Source organism: Anas platyrhynchos, chromosome 29, assembly GCF_047663525.1.
Source record: "Anas platyrhynchos isolate ZD024472 breed Pekin duck chromosome 29, IASCAAS_PekinDuck_T2T, whole genome shotgun sequence".
Classification (NCBI taxonomy): domain Eukaryota; kingdom Metazoa; phylum Chordata; class Aves; order Anseriformes; family Anatidae; genus Anas; species Anas platyrhynchos.
In genome coordinates this window covers 2353615-2374795 of record NC_092615.1, presented here as the reverse complement: position 1 = coordinate 2374795, position 21181 = coordinate 2353615, and the positions used below count along the sequence as shown (strand labels likewise).

General features: G+C 35.3%; 1 protein-coding gene across 9 annotated transcripts in view; it reads right to left on the bottom strand.

Annotated features, from left to right (window-relative positions):
• EPS15L1 (epidermal growth factor receptor pathway substrate 15 like 1) overlaps window positions 1–21181 on the bottom strand; it is a 42867-nt gene that overhangs the window by 18183 nt on the left and 3503 nt on the right. For 2 of the 9 annotated variants that reach the window (XM_072029133.1, XM_072029129.1), the window contains exons 2-24: window positions 20922–21047; window positions 19595–19636; window positions 19284–19373; window positions 18876–18923; window positions 18091–18186; window positions 17416–17478; window positions 16417–16542; window positions 15040–15099; window positions 14467–14703; window positions 13669–13826; window positions 13051–13207; window positions 12243–12305; window positions 11681–11766; window positions 11166–11238; window positions 10475–10636; window positions 9439–9636; window positions 9104–9268; window positions 8050–8176; window positions 7875–7925; window positions 7325–7461; window positions 6041–6101; window positions 5602–5684; window positions 4073–4205 (exon numbers count right to left, since the gene is read on the bottom strand). In XM_072029133.1, coding sequence (XP_071885234.1) covers window positions 4073–4205; window positions 5602–5684; window positions 6041–6101; window positions 7325–7461; window positions 7875–7925; window positions 8050–8176; window positions 9104–9268; window positions 9439–9636; window positions 10475–10636; window positions 11166–11238; window positions 11681–11766; window positions 12243–12305; window positions 13051–13207; window positions 13669–13826; window positions 14467–14703; window positions 15040–15099; window positions 16417–16542; window positions 17416–17478; window positions 18091–18186; window positions 18876–18923; window positions 19284–19373; window positions 19595–19636; window positions 20922–21047 — 2542 coding nt within the window. Of the gene's footprint in view, window positions 1–4072; window positions 4206–5601; window positions 5685–6040; window positions 6102–7324; window positions 7462–7874; window positions 7926–8049; window positions 8177–9103; window positions 9269–9438; window positions 9637–10474; window positions 10637–11165; window positions 11239–11680; window positions 11767–12242; window positions 12306–13050; window positions 13208–13668; window positions 13827–14466; window positions 14704–15039; window positions 15100–16416; window positions 16562–17415; window positions 17479–18090; window positions 18187–18875; window positions 18924–19283; window positions 19374–19594; window positions 19637–20921; window positions 21048–21181 lie in introns of those variants that run through there. The other 7 variants (XM_027472003.3, XM_072029132.1, XM_072029130.1 and 4 more) reach the window with 6 other exon arrangements.

The following is a 21181-nucleotide window of genomic DNA, read 5'->3' as shown; positions in this document are numbered from 1 at the left end:
CTGACTGATTTCAATCTGCAGCTCACGGCAGAAAACATAATTGTTAATCTGTGAGAACCTGCATAGACCATTTTAACTGCCAGGTTTCAGTGTATCGTCTCTTTCTGACTATTTATTCTTAATTACACAACTGTTCTCTAAAACCCAAGAACTAGTATAAAAAAAAAAATACAAAATGACCAGAAGTTCTGTAGTGCTAAATAGCACACAGAACGCTTTAAATCAGAAAATATATTTATAAATCTACGCGACTTCAGTTGTTTGTTAGGACAGCTTGAGAAAATAATTTGCACTGGAATTTAGATCCCTGTCACACTTTGCTTAAGTACTTCAATATACACTATTATTTTTCTTAATATAAGTAGTAATCAACGTTGCCTTGTTTTCATTTAATAAGCCAGGGAGAAGACAAATCCAAAGCTCACGATGCAAAGCACAGACCTGCTTATATCTGGATAACCTTTTTGTGCTTTTTGAGCATTATTAAAAGTACAGCCTCAATAAATAAGAGGAAAAACTTTCACGTCTCTCAGAAGAAACCTTCAAGTTGTCCGGTACCACCTGGTGAACATCAAATTAAGTCAGCCAAGTCCCAGGGGAGCTGTGCTGAACCTAATGTCCGTCAGGAACCTCATGGACTATGAATGCATTCCTGAAGAAAAAGAACATGCACATACTCCTTGGGGGATTTTTATTAGAACAGTCTGGTCAGAGTAGCTGAAGAGCTTTTTCTTAGCTGATCTTCCTCAGCCTAAAAAGAATCTTAAACCAGGTAGGGGACAAAGATACTGATTTTTCAAATCTTCACGCATAACAAAGGGGTGTTGGAGCTTTGACATACACCATGCATCTAGGCTCGTTGCTTCTAAAATACTTCTTGTCATTCTTTGTTTTTACTTACTGATTCATTAACCTTCCTCCAACTCTCTTTAAAGACTGCACTTTAAATAGTTATGTGGAAAAAAAAAAATTAACCAGAAAAACAAACATATGGTGCTTTCTCTTGGATCAAACAAGGATCAGTTTAAGACGGAGAAACATCTGAAAGATCTTGAAGACTGGTTTGAAAAGAAGAGAATAAAAAAGGAGGAAAGTGATTTATGAAGAACAGAACAACTATAAGCCTGAGAGTTGGCCTAAGATACAACTTTTTTAACTTTAATAATCTCATGATTGTTATCCCGTCTCCTAACCTTAGTTTTTGAGAAGGGAAAGATACAGATCTCAAGGGTGTCTAATCCATGCCACACAGTAAGTGTTTGCCTATCCTTGCCAGATAATAACAACCACAGACAGCTGTGAACAGAAGTGCCTGCTAACACAGCCATCAGATCATTGCTGCTTGTCATCTTCCAAACTTCAAAAACAAAACACAAAACAAAACACCAGCGAGTACAAAAACAGAGAAGAAAAAAAAAAAAGAAAGAAAAGCAACGAATCTTTCAGTTTATAGGTCATGATTTATATGGTAAAAAAATGATTGCCCACTGCAACCCTGCTACAGGCAAAGCTGCCATAACTGAGAAATTCCCTTAAGTACAACATGAAAAGCATCTCCAGAGTCCGCATTTGAAAGCGGCTATCTGAACTGCACATTCCTTTTGCAGGTTTCTGCAGGTACACCTGAAGGCCGTTTGATCTGACCTTCATCAAAAGAGGCTATGCCTGCCTTGTTTCCCTGTCCCAGTGTTCAGTTCCAAAGGTTAGCTCTGCCTTTGCCTTCGTGAAGAAACCAGACCTGAGCTGCAACTCTTCATTCATCTGGAGAAAACATGGGATGCGTGGGCAAGGAGGGAAACCGTGGCACACTTTCGCCACATCCTGATTATCCAGCACACTCTGCAATACCTTGACAGCTGGATCAGACAATGCTTGTGTGTCACTTAAGTCCTAATGAACTCTGAATCTTGAAAAGCACTAAACTGTGAACTTTCCCTGATGGATTTTATTCATTCCCCATATCAACTACTACTTTGGGAAATCAGGCAGCTTTAAAGCTTTGCAAAAATATTAACCAGTATTTTCTACTTGATTTTTGAGTGTTGAGGGCAAGTAAAGCTTTATGTGAAATCTCTATTGCACCTAAGAAAAAAACAAACAAGTCACACAATGAATTTTCAGTATTAAGATCTGACCCTTCAACAAGTTTTACAAAAACAAGTATGAACTGGGACCAGAAAGGCAACCTATAGATTTGTCTGTTAATAACTAACGTTTATCCATCTTTCAGCAAGATGTTTATCACATACTTTTTTTTTTTCTTAATTAAACAGACCAATGAGAAAGGTAAGAAACAACGGAAGTTTCTTTTCTGTTGTTTGTTTTCTGAACAGTGTTCCCATTTCTAACACATATTTGTATGCTTCTATCTCTTGTTTGAATCGCAGTATATTACTATAAAATTTCTCATGCTCTAAGTAACCACTGAAGATTGCTTTAGTGTGGAAGGAAGGGAGGAGTATAACTGCATAAGCACATGAGGCTCGTTTGCTTTTAAAAAAAACCTGCTTTGTTTCCTCCTCAGTCTATTTTATCATAACAACATTTGCTTTTGGTAGAGCAGCGGAACCTTAAAAATATTGTGTCTCCCAATGAAAGGAAGAAGTACACATTTAAACAAATTTTTGAAAAGACGGATTAAAGGCTGAGTGCACACAACTAAATTCAAAACAAATTATTAAAGCTAAATGTCCAAAATTCTTCAATATGCACAAAAGGGTTGAAAAGAGACAAATACTACAATGAAAAGTATGTAGGTGAGTCAATTCTATGGAATATATTGCCCATTTTTGCTGCTAGTATAACACTCTATTTGCTAGGAATAATCATGTTTCGAACGAAAAATAGAAAGAAACCACATGAAAGAGATAATATAGGTGTATTTAGTACTTGACTCTTTCAACTCTATGGAGGCCCTTTAAACACTGAATTGTTTTATGCAGACATTTCCTGAAAAGAAAAAGATGGTCACTTACCTCCATTGAAAACCAAAGAAAGAAAGAAAAAAAAGCATCATTTGTGATGGCAAGTAAGATTACCTTCAGCTTTTATACTTCTGCTTCTACTGACATGTGTCTTATCTGTTGACATTTGTTGACATCACATATTATATCTTTTTCAAACTACTAAATACCCTCCAGTACCTCTAAGTGGGAAATACTTACACAAAGCAAGCATGGAACAGACTGCTTCAAGAACTTTTCCATAATCCTAGAGCATTTTCTGGCAAATTTTCATCAATACTCACCTACACAGAACCTCATCATTCGACTTCAAGGTTTTAGTGTGCATCATAATCTTTTGAGGAATAAAGTCATAGTAATAGGAACAAATTAATGCTGCTGCAATGGTCTGCTTGTAACTCTGTTCTATTAAACAGTATTTTCCAAACCTGGGATCAATCTATGGGACACCCCTGTGACAGAACCGTTTCTTGTTATCCAAGGAGCTAGTTCTAGCACAGCTGGTTTGCAAAATCAGTCAGAACAACAATACCTGTCACAAACAGGATGAGAGCAGAGTGCATGTTTTTCTCCAAAACACAACTGCATAAAGGCAGACAATGTATGACTGTTAGACCAGTAGAAAGGTAGACAAAACCTTCCAAATTCTAGACGTTGACCCCCATGTTTGGTGTAAACTTATGTGCCTATTCAAATGAAGAAACCTGAACTTCTTTTTATTTTTTTTTCTCTTCTTCCCTTTTTTTTTTTTTTTGGAAGCCAACTAAATTTTCACTGCTAATATTAACTGAACTATATCACTGCTGTTAAAAGTAGACTTGAAACTAACAGTTCTAAAGTGGCTTCAGTTCTTCAAACAGTTTCACTGGTATCTGAATGTTTTGACAAATCAGCTCTAGGAGTGAAAACAACTTGAAGTTGAATCTCCAATCGGTTCCAGAGTTCCAGTCTTTTTTTTTTTTCTTTTGACAATTCCTGACAATTTACTGATAATCTCGTACCTTCCTCCATGGTTGAAATATGAGATAGAAGACTGCCAACTTGTCCTTACTTCCAAGAATATACAGTAAATTGGGGGAGCTGGTTATTAAGAAAGAAAACCTCCTTACCACTGGGTGGCTTGGGCCGTGGAGGTACATTTTTCTTCGGTGGTAATGCTGGTGTGTCTGATTTGCTTTTGAAAGGGTCATCTGAGAATCCCATCCCTCCAAAAGAGGAGGTGAACGGGTCTGAAGCTACTGACTACAACAGAAAAAAAAACATAAAAGAAAAAAAGAGCGTAAGCACATTGCAGAAAATCTGGTGTATCAGAGGCTACAAGTTAACTCATGGAAAAACATTAACTTTAATTATGTAGGTCTGACCTCATTTTTTATGTCACTAGCATAAGATACAAACATCTACTGTCATAGGTACTAGGATTTCATTAACACTAAATGATATTTACACGCTTAATCACTTAAGTACTTCTAGAACTTTTACTCCTAGCAAAAAGCTGATAAGAAAAATAAAAGGAAGTAAAACTCTATTTTTATTAGTTGGCAATGAACAGTCATACTGCAGTGTGGCCTTCACTCTGTGATAAGCAGAGCCATGAAACAAAGTAGTAACTGGAAAAACATGGTAGCTTGCAGAACGGACACCCTTTTCCCAAGTTTTTCTTAAGTTACACATGCCTATTTGTTGTTTTGTAAAAGTTCAGGGAAAATTCTAAAACTTTATCATTTTATATTCATCTGGCTTTTGCAAAGGACTCTACTAGTGATTTAAAAAGGCACAAAAAACTATGCTGTGCAGGAAAACTTATCATACCGAAATGAAAAAGAGGAGCTTTGTAGGGAAACCTAAGGCTCAGTCAGAGCTTCACTAAAGCTTCCAATTCAAGCCAAACACCAGAAAAGGTAAAGACTGCTGCCACCTAGTGGGGAGCTAAAAATCCCACAAAACAGTAAGAAAAGTTAGGAAAAAAATACAAAATGTTTAATTAGCCAAAAAGGTAATACATTTTCTAGCAAACATTTACTCTACAATGTTCAAGTGTTATTGTGGTACAAAATGTAAAAAGTTAGGCAACTGTAACTACAAGTCTGCCTCAAAAAAATATCAGCAGAATGACTATACAGACAAGAAGGTAAGACAGTTCTACTTAGAATACCTTTTATACCCTGTTTATAACAATAAACCAAGAAATAGCAATTCTGTGCAAAACTGTGAAACATAAGCACACAATATTTTCCACCCTCCCCTTGTTTCCTAAACTCAGGGAGAAGTTTAAGAACAAGTTAGAATATAATGAAAGATGCAGCATCCAAGCGAACCTCAGAACTTTGCAATATATTGCTTGGCCCAAACTTCCTTTATCTGGAACAACTACCTCTGCTTATAGGTTCGTTCTTTTGCTCCACTGGTATTTGAAAATGTGTGTGTAAAACTGATTCCCTCCCCCCTTGAATCTACTGGTCTTGGTAAGACTTAACCATACCCGAGACAGATGAATAATGTTCTTCTAAGTACTTAGACTCATCAGAATAAAAGCAGAAGAAACATGTCAGCTCAAAAAACACAATCTTATCGCACCCTTCAAACAAAAAATACATTTTTTATTTTAAAGGACATTTGCTTTCCTTGTAACCTTTACCTTTGACATCTGACTGAAGTCTGCAAATCCTTCCCCACTACTGAAAGTGCCACTTCCAAATGGATCCAATGTACCAAACGGATCTGAAATGGATGCAGAAAAAATATTTAAAATAATACACAAGAATTCTGAATAACTTATTGCCAGTAAGGTATGAAACTGGGTAGGTGATTAAACACTTGCATTTTACCCTGCTAAGTGATATTAAGAAAAAATTGCACAGAGCAATAGTTTTCTATCAGTTGTTTGAAAGTAAAAAACAAAAGCCAAGTATGTAGTTAACATGAGGGCTTTATCTTCATCAAACATAGTAAGAGCACAATGGTATTTACCACCAGTTCACAATATACTTTGTTTATTCTCAACTTTAACATTTGATTTTTCATTCATAAAGAAATACCTACTTATTCATCTTCACAAGAAAAAATGTTCTTCTTACCTGGACCTTTTGAAGAGACACTGGAAGATGTAAAAGGATCACTGCTTTCAAAAGGGTCAGACTAAATAAGAACAGATACACATAATTATTGTTCAGCTGTACTGTGAATTAGTCTTTCTGTGCAAAGAAAAATCTATTGCTTTAGGACAAATTATTTCCAGTTTCAGATCACTCTACTGTGGACACGTGAGAGGATGAAACTGAATGAATAGATGAAATATGCAGCATTAATCCATTCGGCTATTGACAGCATTGAACAAAAGTGAGTAAACTAGGTATCTACAAGCAAAACACATTCAAGTGAAAGTGTATCACACAAATGATATTAGTTCCTAAGGCAAAATAAAAAATTACACTCAGAATTAGAATCATTGAATATTCTGAGTTGGAAGGGACCCACAATGATCATCAAACCCAACTCCTGGCTGCACACAGGACCACCCAAAAAATAAAAATAATAATTAAAAAAATATATCAAACCACATTTCTGAGGGCATTGTCCAAATACTTAACGTTGACAGTCTTGCTGCCATGACCACTTCCCTTTGAAGCCTGTTCCAGCACCCAGTCACCCTCTGTTCAGTTGTTAGTGTTTAGTCTTTAAGCAACAGAGACTGAATATTCAAATCAAACATTTACGTTATCAGTAATTCAGGGACACCGTATATCCCAAACTTCTTTTTAAACAGATGGTGCTTACAGCTGCTCTTCTGCACAGAAAATCTGCTGTTACCTAAGTACAAACCTACAGATTTAAACTAACCTTCCACTGACTGATACTAGTTCTAACTCTTGGGTGGCAATAATCAATGAATTCTGTAAGAGTAGGAAAAAAAACACCACCAAAACACAACACATACATGCCAGTACAGCTCAAGAACTGTAACTGTGACTATACATTTGACAAACATGTTCTGTGCAGTCCTTCCACTGTATTGGTTCTATAATCCTTTAGCTAGATAAGTTCCTTGATCCCACTCACTATGTGACTGCACAAATAGAAGCATTGGTGCAATGGAGGTAATGGTGTGAATGAGTGAACGTTGGAGGTATGAATTTTCAAACAGAAAAAAATACACCCATCTGCATCTTCATAATGAATGCACATCATTATCATGAAACTGAAAAGAGCAACATCCTGATCCCCCCAAAAATCCATACTAATTAAGAATAAAATGAATTGTGTTTTTCTCACTTAAGAGAAAAGTATTTGGTGATATTTCTTTCCTTTTAGCTTGTCAACAGTAAAGAAACCTATTGCATGTGATTTTATAAATTACTGACCTTCGAGGGTACAGTGGAGGGTTTTGTGAATGGATCTGATGTAAATGGATCGCTCTTCACCTGTTTCTTGAAGAAATCTTCAGGGGCAGAACTACGAAATGGGTCACTTTCCTTAAATGGATCGCCTCCGAATGGATCTAGAAGAAGCATTAAAAGGTAAATAGGGTGTAGCACCTACTAAGCAAAACAACAAAGTGACTCCAAGATGAACCATCCTACATTTGACCTCACACTAATTATTTTTTCCTTATTAAAATGAATACCAACAACACTGTAAATCCGACAAATTGCCAGATAGTTAGTAAGTACCCAGTATAGAGAGGAAGTTGTAATGAGTACATATTTTCAGTAAGTAGGGTTACAGACTTCACTTAATGAAAAGTTACACACATTATTAACATATTGATTCTGAATGTCCATATATAAGGCTAGGTATCTAATTTCCCACATGCAAAACAAAAATTTGAAGCCAGGGAAACCTTGCAATCCAACTTTGCACTTGGCTATGAATTGTTTATCTCATCAGTCCTGTTATCATAAGGGCTATTACCTGCTGGAGCAGGTGGTTGTTCTGCAAAGGGATCATGCTGGAATGGGTCACCTATGCAGAATAGAAAAATAGTTTGTTTTATCCACTATTTAGCAAGATGATAAAAGTTTGAAAATATCATTTACTCAACAATTAATCTTCACAGTCTCAGGTAAGCCATTGGTTGGTCACTTACTGCCTTTGAAAGGGTCTGCTCCCTTAAATGGATCAGATTTGAAAGGATCTTCTGACTGGAATGGGTCTGTATGCAATTCTTGTGTGTTATTTGTAAACATCAAGGCTTTATTCTTAAACGGATCATCCTAAAAATCAAGAGGAGAAACATTACAGCAACTCACCTTTATTAAAGTGTTCAGCTACTCATTTAGCAGAAATTCTATGGTATCTTGGTTCCTGTTTAAAGATCCTAAAAGTGACTTCCTAAAGAACTTTCTGAATAAAACTCACTTCCTAAAGAGCTTTCTGAATAAGTGGCTTCTAAGCAGAAGTAAATACACAGCAGAAACAAATTTGTATTGTGGACAATAAAAGAGGTTGCCAATAGAGGCCAACTGAGCCCTTTCAAATTATAAAAAACCTCTTCATTGCCCAGTCTATGCCACAGTAGCCATATGTGTGTATAGCACCTGTATAACAGAGTTCCATTGTCAACTGGAGCTTTTTACCTCTAAGAAATAGCTCATACTAACTACCCCACTGATACTGTCTCCAACACTAGAAAGATACAAGTTTTCTGTAATCCCTTAACAGGATGCAAATGAAGAAGTCTTAATTAAGACTTCTCAAAACAGAAGAGGAAAGAAAAAAAAGGAGGAAGAGGAAGAAAGTATTATGAAACAGGAAAGGGACACAACGCTTTAAGAATTTACTATGAACATACACCAGAGTTTTCTACCAATGATGCTTAGGTTTTTACAAATAAGAGAAACATTCTGAAAGTTTCCACTGGAAATTAAGCATAACATTAGTCATGCAAGCACAAGAACGAAGCAATAAATTGAGCATTAAGACCATTTATCTCTATGCATTGCTGTTCTTAATCCACAATCCTTTTTTTGGAGGGGGCATTACGTTTACACAGAGAAAGTGTGAAATCACTGGAGATTTCTACCTTGCAGGAATCACAGTATTTGCTAACATCCCAAAAGTCAACTAAACAAACATCTTAATGATTTTAGATTAAGTTACAAATTGTAAAATACTCAAAATAACAGTATAAAAAGTTTTACCATAGTTCCATAATTGTTTCTTTCTGTCTGCCCAAGGCCTTCACTTATGTCTGCTAAATTTGTCAGGCTACCACCATGAATCCCATTGAGAGCTTCATTATATTCTTCTATACTCTTATTGACTTCTTGATGACTTTCTTGAAGCTGAGAAAGTTTACTTCTTGCCTAAGCAGTAGAAAATACTTCAGTATGTTACTCATTCAATAACCAGTCAGAAAGGCTTATTTCATGCACCAGTATTTTTTTCCTCTTTTGTAAAGTCATCTTTCTAGTTGACATTCAACTTTTAGCATTCAAGAAAGCAAAGATGATGTCATACAAACTACAGTGAATACCTGGTTTATTTCTTCCTGTGTTGATTTTAAAGATTTTATTATTGTTTCAAGCTGTACTTTTCCAGCCTGGATACTCTGCTCTAGCTGAGTCTCTTCTTGCTGGAGGCGATTCAGCTCTGCTTTTGCTCTATTAAGATCATCTTCCTGTGATTTTAAGTCTGATTCCTGAGATTGAATCTGCATTTTCAGTGATGAAATCTGAAACAAAACGTTACAAAAATCAGAGAGAAATTTCAAGTAAATGTACCTTAACACATTATGAATTTATAAATAATACAAAGCTATCAACTACTACAGAAGATGAAGAATGTCATTTGAAGATCTGCATGCTTCCTATTACATCACACAGAATCTTTGGTAAAAACACAGAGGATGTGCTAAGAAACTAAGAACCACTAGTATCTTAAATGACAAAAATACCTCAAAAATTATAAAGGTAATCCAAGTGTTTCTTAAATGGTTACACTGTAGTTTTCAGAACTTGGATTCTTTTCCGTTCAAATATTATCAAGTATTAAAAAGCTAATCTTTTTAAACTCTGATAAGAGTTAAATTTATACCATTGCACGCACATGACTCTGCTCCACTTTTTTGCATTACTTTAGACACTGAGTTTCTACATGAAGATAACATACTAACTACATTGACAGTTGTAACTCCTGAAAACCTAACTTTAACTCAGAATACTGACATGAGGTTCACAGTAAAAAATACACACTGCTGCCCACAGGCTGTCTCATGGGTCAGAGGTAATGCTTCTCAACTATTCTAACTGGCTGATTAAATATTTCATATTTACAGAACAGCAGTAATTTACGTAGGAAGGAACCTCTGGAGATCATCTAGTTCAACCCCACATTTATAATCTTAAGAAAGGCATTCAGGCTAGCAAAATCCTTTCTTGGACATCTGCATTTGTGTGGAAATTGCTATTTACGGTTAAAAAAATTAGTAAGTCGAGCTTATTTATGAAATGAATGCTATTTCCTTCAACAAAAGATATACTTGAGCACCTTGAGGATTAATATACACTCACCACCTGTGTTTCTTCCTGGCATTTCTGCCTTACATCATTCAGCATATCTTTCAGTTTGGCTTTCTGCTGGTCCATTTCATCCAGGCGATCTTGGGCATCTTGTTTCTGAGCCTCCAGCTCCTGCAAGTTACTTGTCTCCCTATCTAAATCATTTTGCAGTTCCTGAGGAAAATTTCACAGTTTATCTTACATTTAGCTCTTGTCTTATGGGAATGATCAATCATAAATAAACAGGTTGGCACACTCCACAAGATTTTCTATGTCATATAGACTATTTCCTGCATGTGCATGCTTTGTTTCAGCAGGAACTTGTATAAGACATCATACAAATCAGTGCCCACAAAATTGAAAGAGACTGTGATGCAGAACACGTGTAATTGAGTTACCCTTGCTATAAAAAAAAATACATTTTCAATAATGATTTAATAAATTACAGTGCCAGTCAAGTACTAATGAAAAAATATTTAAAACCATACATGCAACATCCTCTAATTGTATTAACCAGCATGAGAAGAAAATATTTCTGACAGAGAACAGGAAAATAAACACCTTTTGTAAATTAGAGGAAAATCCCACACAAGGAGGAGACTTGCCCAGAAACAACATAAGACAGAAGAAAGAATGACTTATGACCCCTATATTATTTTAGATTACAATAAAAACTAGTAATCATAAGCAGATGAGTTTTTACCTGAACTTCATTGGTTTTCTGTCTGATTGATTCTTCCTTTTCCCTAATATCCTGCTCTAGAGAATATTTTTCTCTGTAAGATAAACAAACAAAAGTTTTCATGACTGGTTAAGTAATACAACACACACATACATGCAAGAATCAATTAAATATTATTCTGGAAACACCATACAAACAAAAATGCCAGCCCCCATTCCGATATATTCTTTGAAGGAGTAAAGGTGTGTACATATCAATTATTCCTACAAAAATACAACCCGTTCTATAACTAATCTTCTGATTAATTTTATATATATATATATATATATAATAATTTATATTAATTTAATAATTTTATATTAAAAAAGAAATATTTAAAAAATAAATAAAAAGAAAATATAAATTTTAGAATAAAAAGAAAATAAATAATAAATAAATAAATAATAAAAAGAAAATAAAAGTAACAGACACGAGTACTATATTCTTAACTGGTTCTCCTACTCCAAGATTTTCTGTTAATCGTCCACAACTATTACCTCTGCAGCTGTGCAATTTCTTGACTAATATCATCCAGTTCCTTCACCCCTGTAAATTCTCCTGATCCAACAGAACTTGAACTATCCTATTAAGAATAAAATAGTCTATTAGAAGGCAGAGTCAGAACAGAACTTCTTTTACTAAGGCTGAAGACGAAGGTGAAACACAATCATGATATGCAATTACAAAATGACGTGGAAGATATCAAAATACTACACAACTACCAATGAGCATGCCACACAATTCTCCCTGTGAATCTCCCTTGCTTTTTAAGGCAAAAAATGTTGTCAAGTTATTAAGGAAGAATCTCAGTATTTGCTACAAAATTTGACATTATTTTGAGAAGGATTTGTAATCCTTTGAAAAGTCCCCGTAAATAAACAAAAACTGCAACATGGAACTCACTGCTAGTATGATAAATCAGGAGACTTACCATATTTAATTAGCATAGTAAAAGGAGGAAAGTACAGAAAGTGCAAAGAGAGAGCAGAAGGTGTAGAAATAAAAACTTTTTTGAAGTTATAAATACACAAACAACGTTGCAACATTACAATTACTCACACGGCGCATTTCTGTTAGTGCTGAAATCTCAGTTCCTACAGGGGTCAAGTAACCTGACAGAGTCTATAGAAAAAGGATACAGGAAAAAGCTTAAAAGGACCAGAGCAATAGCAACAACAAAAATATATTTAGAGGCTCAAAAGCTTTCTGGTTAGGGAAAGTAAAAAAAGTAAAGGAAAATACTACTTAATTTACAGAAAAGGTGAATGCATTGACATGACAGAAGAATTCATTAATTTAAGTTTCAGAAATACAGTGAAACTATGGAGGAATGGAACAAAGCAGGATTCAGTAAGACATTAGATGCTCTTATGACCAATAATATGTAGTTAACGATGATAGATATAGGGCTATGGACTGTCATGGGACAAGAGATGAGTCAACCACCGGATACCAAGAACTAAGAAGTCATTAGCCTTCAGTTTCCCTTTAAGAGTTTTACATTTTCATAGGAGGAATGTAATACTGACCACAGCCAGGGACAGGCTACTAAGACATCTTTTAACCAATCCCTGAAGAAGTTTACAAAAACTTCTTTGTGACAAAGAAGTATTTTTCAAGCTAGGCTTTTGTCAGAGTTATTACTGCTTTATTTATGCAATATACTACTGTATCGTTCTTTATTTACTGTCTTGTCAAAAACGTATATATAGTTTGAAACATGAAAGAAAACTGTACAAGGAGATAGGAAAAAAGGCAATTCTTTACCATAACATTGCAAAATGAACATACTACAAAACTAATACTCAAAGCCCACTATGGTTAAGGCACATAAGCTCAGTGTATCTACTAATAATCAGTGAATTACCTGTATAGGCGTGTTCCTCTCTGTGGGAGGGATCATATCTGGGGACAACACTTGTGGAGGATCGATCCCTTTACTGACCTTCTGTTGAATGAGATACATTGCTAGTGCAAACTGATCTTTGCTTAGCTTTCCTATCTGTCTTGTATCTGCCAAAGCCCTGGTAAAAAATAGATCATACTTATAAACATGGGAAGCATACTTCTTAACCAAGAAGTCTGAAATACAAATATATATGTAATTTTATTTTGATTCAGCCTCATCAGAGCTTGCTTAGTCTAGTAAAAGAGTTCCACAAGCAGAGCAGCATTATTAGACTTAGCTGAACAGAACAGTGTTACTGTGAGAAAGTTCTTATTAGCACTACTAATAGAACTACAAAAAACAACCACAATTCACAGCCTGACCTATATCCAACTTCAAAGAAAGTAATGTGAGAATTTATTTCTCCCTTGTTTTTTCATATAGCCCACATGTTATAATACTGCAACAAGACAAGTAAAGGAGGCTGATGGGCTTTTTTTATTTTTATTTTTTAGTGCTGGGATTACAATTCTGGATGGATAAACTGCCTTCCCAGATTAGCGAATTGCAAGAACACAGCTACTAGGGAATTCTTACCATATATGTGCCAGGAGAGTCTGAGATAGACCTGAATGCATAAAGATGTCCTTTACTTCTTGGCCACTCACAAAACCATCCATGTCTGTGTCTGTTTTTAAGAAAATGTCATCATATCGCACTTTCTCAGACATTGGTACTACCCAATTCACAGATGGCTGTAGAACAAAAGTTTTATATTTCAGTCAAAAGAAGATAAATAATCTTTACCAAGGCACTGAGTATATATAGTTTTTGTCAGATTTGGATTTTCTGAGCACATCTCATACAATCGAATCTGGTAAACAGGTATTTTCCCTTTTCCCATGAATGTTTTGGCTGAATGCTTTTTTATCTGAATTGTGAATTTTAATAAATTCATATTATAATAAATACATTTTTATATAATAATATAATATATATATATTATTTATATATATATATATATATATAATATATATATATATTATTTATATATAATTTTAATAAATTCATCAGCTAAAAAACACTAATTCTTTGGTAATACAGACCCAACTAGGTATACTAAATCTCCAAGCTAATAACAAAGCTCTACATGGGAGTTTTATAAGGCAGATTAATTAATCCTTTAGTATTAAAGCAGATACATGAATAAAACCTTTATATGGAAAGTGAAAATTCTCCATAAAGTTTGCTACATCTCATGGTCATAGTGACTAAAATTCACATATTCTTCTTCCATTCTTACATCATTCTCTCTGCTCAAATCCTCCAAACAACAAATATTTTCAGAAAAAATGCTTACACAAGGAAGAGACCAAAAAGAAATTTTGTTTGTACCTGTGCTTGTTTGATGCTGTGCTTGGGAGACAAACTCCCTGTGCTGTTCAGGCTGTTTACACTACCGTGAGATGGAGTGGAACGCAGGCTATCTTTTGGTGGAGGACTTGCAGGGAGAACAGGAACTGCACCAGGAAAGACGGGTGTCTTCTTTCTTTTAGAAGGTGGTATGAGAGAAGGGGGTAACAGTGAAGGAACTGGCTCTTTCTCAAGAGCTCTATAAACCAAATGCATTGCCTGCAAAGGCAAAGAGATCAGATATTACATGTCAACAATAAGAAGAAAAAAGCAACAAGATTTTCCAGCATCAGTCATTTACATATTAGTAAAACAAAAGACAGTAAGGTTAGAGATGTAAGCCAGAGCAGAACATCATTTTGAACGTTATTCCTAAAAGTTTAATTTGATGACACAACCATGCGTCAGTCTGGTTTTGAAAAAGGTCATAACTGCATGTGAATGACTTAGACCTTAAAGTAGACTGCAAGAGAGAAGCCTGCAAAGCTCAAGAGACAACTGAGAACAATTTGCTCCAGCAGACACACTGTCAATTGAGAATTTAAAGCAACCTACCACAGCAAATTCGTCTTTGTCCAGGTGACCATCTTTATCAATATCACTGAGATCCCAGACCTACAACAATTATGATAAAAACAAGGACTTGAGAACAAGTTACATCCTGTGCTTTTCATGTTAATGGTCATTGTATTAAGCATGCTCTCTAACAGCTCCTAACAGATTTTTTGTGAAAATCGTATTAGTTCTGTTAGACATAGCTAAGCATTCTCTCATGAAACAGACTGGATTTAGAGTTTTATGGTAACACGAATCAAGTATTTTGTGGAAACAATGGCTCTAAGAAATTCTGCTTGCAAGAGAGGCAGGTTTTCCATCATTATGTATTGCAATTAAGGACCCAACAAGCTGACTAAAAACATCCAGAGGTGGCTTTTGGAATTCTCCAGATGGTGTGTGCTAGCAGATCATCCCAATTTGTTTTATAAAAAAGATATTTTAGAAAAGTCAATATATTTCTAATTTGCATTTTATTCCAAAATTTCTAGTTTTCTTTTTTTAGTCAGAAAAATACATCCACTTCTCAGAATTACTTTTCTGATTTCTCCTATCTTGTGTACAAACTCTTCTTGAACAAGTTTCCTGCATTTTCATCATGAAAATAACATGACAAAATATGAAGACCTTCAAGACTGAGTGCTTCACAATATTCAGGTGTAGAATTAAAACAAGTCATACTTAAATTTTACAGATAATATAGAAAGAGTTCTTCTTAAAGACATGAAAAGTATATCATAATGCAGATTTTCACAGCTCTTCCATAAAATGTATTAATTCTCAACCTTATCAACATGCAGACAGTAAAGGAACATATTTTAAATTAAAGTAGGAAAATACTTGAAGGTTTGCTTCCCTTGCAAGTATACAATGGATGTGCTAAACTCAGATCTTAGAAGTATTTATAAATATATGTGAAAAAAATACTTGACAATTTGACAGCTACAATAAACTAGGATGTTTTAAAGTGCTCTCTTGTACAAACAGTGGATAGATTTAATGGTATGTCTAATAACTTGCACTTGGAAAAGTGACAAAACAGTGGAATACAATGTTATTAAAGCAATTATGGTTTAGGAGAGGCTTATGTTGTTGTTGTGTCTTACTTTTTTTTAATACAATCACAATCAAAATTTCCAGCTCTTAAAATGAACACAGAGATAACAAAGCCAATCTACTTTAGGGCCCTAATTACTATTATTATTCTTATTTCTAAGTGGATGACTTCAGACCCTACTTAACATTCTTGCTTTATAGCATGCACTTGATGCAAAATCTCAGCCAAAATATGATCTATGTTGATAAGTTACACTTAAATATTTAACACTGCAACTAAAAGCTTAGTAGAGAATAGGTCCATCTAAACAGCATACTTACCCTTCCCAGGATATCAAGAGGTAGCTTTGAATTCATCAGTACTGGTTTTACTTTGTCTCCTGAAAGTAAACCATTTACTGGCAAAAGGCTTTCAAAAATACCATCAAACTTTGCTTTTTCTTCCACCTAGTTGGTAAGAAATAGCCTGAATAAGTAAAAAAGTGTGCCTGTGTGAGTGTTGAAAATGAGATCTTGCAAGAAATTAAGACTGGTCAGTAATGCATTTATTCTAAATTTCCAAGCTTTCTTGCAAGTACCACCATGCTGTATTTAAATGTAAAATCAATGGAACTAGATTTAGGAGCTTAGTTTCAAGGCTAATGTTATGACACCTAAGAGATTTTAATGTGCAACATGTAAGACATATTTCTGTAGTATTCTGAAAGGACAACACAATCTGATTAAAACACTCCTGACAAGATTTTAAACTAGAAATTACTCATTACAAATAATTTGTTTCCCACTTCAGAGTATAACACACAAGTAAAAGATCAACGTTAGAAGCGATTTTGGAAAACGTTTGAATCTGAAAGTACCTAAATACAAATATTCCAATGTATGTATCAAAAGTTAATTTATTCCAGTGATATATATTGTGTGTATCACTGAATGCTATACTAGAACATATGAACTCAAGCTTTAAATTAATACTTCAGGATGGATTTGATGAAATGCTTCACTATTCTCAGTGGGGTTCCTTATACAAACACGAAAGTGCCTACTATTAGGATTCTGGAAGAAATGTAGGCAGAAGATTAAAATTCATTGTGTCTTAAAAACATCACACCAGGGGTTGTCAAAGGTTTGTTTAATACTTATTTCAAACATAAAACTGTAGCTCAATATTCTCTATTGAGCACTGAGAAGGAAAGACTGCAAAGGAAGGACTTTTGAAATGGGAAATATATTTGATACAACCTTGTCTCACTGCAAAAATTACAGACAAAGAAAATATTTACTTTTAAAGAATGAATGGAATGTGTTGTCTTTTACACTTACCCTAACAGCCCAGTGAGTCTCTGATGAAGGTGGCGTGATCAGCAAGGGACTACTAGTGTCATGCTAAAATGAAAGATTTATTTTTTTTATACATACACGAACACATTTGTCTCTAATCCTTACTAAATGCTTTAAGAGACGGTTACAGGCATGAAGTTTAACTACACTGAAAAAAAAAAGAAAAAAAGCTGTATATATATCCAAAATAAAAAAAATATGTCATACTAACTTGTACTGTTACAGTACTTGGATGAGGACACTGTTCACTAGGTCCCCAGCCCCAGAACTAAGACAAGCTAAGGTACGGTTCCACATCAGCTTATGTAGGCAAAGCTGCAGTCATGCCCTTTACTGATGATCCAGTCCCAAAATAATCTCTTTAAAATTACTTTATATATATATTTTTGATTAATTTAGGTTTCAGCCACATCAGCTCCCTGAACAAGCTGACCGTAGTTAAACTTGCACTAATTTTGGAGTCCAGGAAGGGGCTGGAACATATTACTCAGGAAGACAGGACGGTTGCAGACATGACTGCAGCTGTCTTAAGGAACAGTCTGACAGCAACCTGAAGTCTCAGAACCATGACATTTATGAGACAGGTGATTCCAGTATTTCAGCTGAAGGTTTAGCTCTCATATAGTACATACATACATTCATGTACATATTACTTACAAATTTAGGAGGTGGCACAGTCAAGTTCAGATTGCTCAGGTTAACATCATGGCCATTCTGTGCACATGCTACAAGGCGCAATGCGACATAGAAACCCTACAAACAATAGTGCTTTCTATTAAAATAAGCAAGCAGTTTTTTCACACTCTCCAATACATACAACACAATAACAGTGTACATGTTCCCTTAAGTATGGAAAAAACAGATGCAGAGCCCCACTCAGTTAAATGCACAGCACCAACTACCTCACCACTTTTAAAGATGATTCAAGAAAGACTTTACAAAAACATGAAACAAAGAGAAGAAAAAAAAAATCAAAGCTCGTTCTTAAGAAGGACTGTTCCACAGCTATTTTTAACATTTTTTCTTATGAATTAATAATATTCAGAAAACAAATGAATGATGTTCCATATCTGCATGTTTACACAGAGAATTTATATTCCAAGCCATTTTTAATAATGCTGGTTATATTCTTCCATGCAAGAAAGATTTCTAAAATAGGTCCTAAAGTCATGGTTGGTGTTTGTTAGTTTCAATGACTATGTATCTATATCACACACAGTGATTATTTACAAACCAAGAGGAAAAGAAAATGAGAACAAAAGTTCTCCAGCAGCCTCACTGAGTTAATACACTTGGATATGAGCAACACTAGAAAAAAAACTTCATCTTGTAAATGAAAACTTACAAAAAAAAAAAAAGGCTAAGAATAATTATTATGGATATCAGGACTTTCTTGAATCAAGAAAAGTAAGACAAGAAGTTTACAGGTACATTTTATTTACCTGTTTATCCAAGTACCCTTTCCCTTCTGGGTCAGCCAAATCCCATATCTGTGGAGATACAAAAGAAAAGCTGTTGTAACTTTAAAATTTAACTCAGCTCAACACTTCATACTGAATGTCTTCTTGAACTGTTCATTGCAGCTTTCAAGTTATGAAATATAATGTTATTAAATTCTCAGGTTAACAACAAAAATGTTACACAAAAGACAAAGTTCCCGTACTGAATCCAACAAAACTCAGACCAAGACCTTGGAGCTATTACCAGTCTGTGGTTAACATAATGTTCAAAGGATTGGGTTTACATTCCACTGCATTCACATCTGCAAACCCCTTCTGCTCAATCTTAGCTGCAGTTTAACAAGCACATAGATAATTACTGCACAACACTGTCTAATTCCTTCAACTTACTTTCCCAAGGATAATATCGGAGAGACCAGACTTTTTAAGAAACAATGCCGCTTCACTTGCCCCAACTCTCCCCGTGTATGCTGGATCTACCTGAAAGACAAAAATTTACATTCAACAGAAGCACGTCTGGCATGAAAGCAGAGATGAGAAATGAAATCTCTTATCTCGAATTCAAAAGTTATACAAGCACGTGGCTACCACTCAGCAGAGAGAATTTACAGAAGTTTAGCATGGGAAAAGGGGAAGAAAAGAGAGGGAAATCTTGGGTAAAGGAAATTGTACTTTATTTTTTAATCTTTTTAAAAACCTACCTGTTTGTAATAAGTTTCATATAATGGATTTCCAGTTGAAAACTGAAAAATAGGAGAGAAGAAAATGAAGAATGAATTGCAATCACAAATAGCCTACCTTTAGCAATCGAAATAAATAAAAAATCAGTACATACTACTTTGAGCAAATTAACTTTATTATTATTATTGTTTTAATCTTTGATAGAAGTAATACACAGATTTCAGTTACCAAGTTTGGAGCAAAATGTGGAACGCACTGATCCCCCCAAACTTTGCAGCCAACAGACTCATCACCTTCCCATTCACCAACACTGACAATTACACTCACTTTTACTACTATACGGTACAAGGTTTTGTTGAACAGCTTTGAACTATTTGCCAAGGTATTTCAGGTGACAGTTTGAGACTTACTAATATTAAAAGTAGAGTTTTGATCATAACACTGACTTGACGACCTCCTACATCACATATATATATATTTATGGAGCATTTTCAGCAAACAATTATACACACACAGCCCTGCTATCAAAATATACCCGCATCTATATTTTTTCATTATCTTAAAAAGAAACAGAGTTTAAAAAATAGAATGAATGGTATGGTTAATTAACAAATGTTGCAATTCCCTGGCATTGCTGTTTGAAGATTTCACCCTGATGTTACCATTGCATTACAACAAAAGCAGCAAACACAAGGCCCTGCCTAAGTGTATTAAACAAGCAGATTCCTCTTCCCTCTTGCTGACATTCCAAGGAAGTGAGAGCAGAAACACCAGAAGGGCAGACGCCCCCAAACCCACCTTCCCCTTTACCTCCTGCTCTGGACACACAAGTTCTCGTCACGCGAAGGTCACACCTCCACATTTCTGCCTCAATGCCAACAGCAAAAAAAATTACAGCCCAACCTCCATCTCAAACAAGTCGCTCCTTATGGCTGTCAGAGGCCTTAGAAAACAAGTGATAAAGCAACCCAAGAGTTCAGCGACTGAGGCGCAGGGATGTTGAAACACCCCAAAGCCTGCTTGGGATGTCCTACAGGACATAAGTCAGACACCTGACGAATGATGACTTCATGCTCACTCTGTCACCTCCCAAATGCCATCTTCTTCCTCATCACCCACGGGGACTTCTGGATTTTCTGCCTACTCCGATGGGAAGGGAGACGGAAATGTGACAAAAGAAAATGAAGACTGACAAGAAGTATAAAACTTCATTTGATGCAAAGAGGACCTTCCTGTAAGTTTACAATAAACATGCCAAATCTTAATTTAAGGAGCTATCCAAAATAACCAGCCTCTATTAATCAAAGGCAAGCGAACACTGAGCTCTTGGAATGTCAATTATTCTACCTGGCTAGCAAGGTCACACGTTTTGAGGACTTTGTTAAACATCTTGAAGGCACTCCACTTAACTCCATCAGCAAAATAAGGCACTGCGTTCGCCAACATCACGACATGCTCTTGTTCTTCTGGAAGCTGCAAAGCAGTTTAGAGTAAGAAAGCTGCGACCATAACTCATAAACCTGACTCATCTTTCTGCCGGCTTGTAAATGAACGGCATAGTTAAGCACCACGTTTCTGTCCAAAGCAGGAAACACATCGTTCAGAGA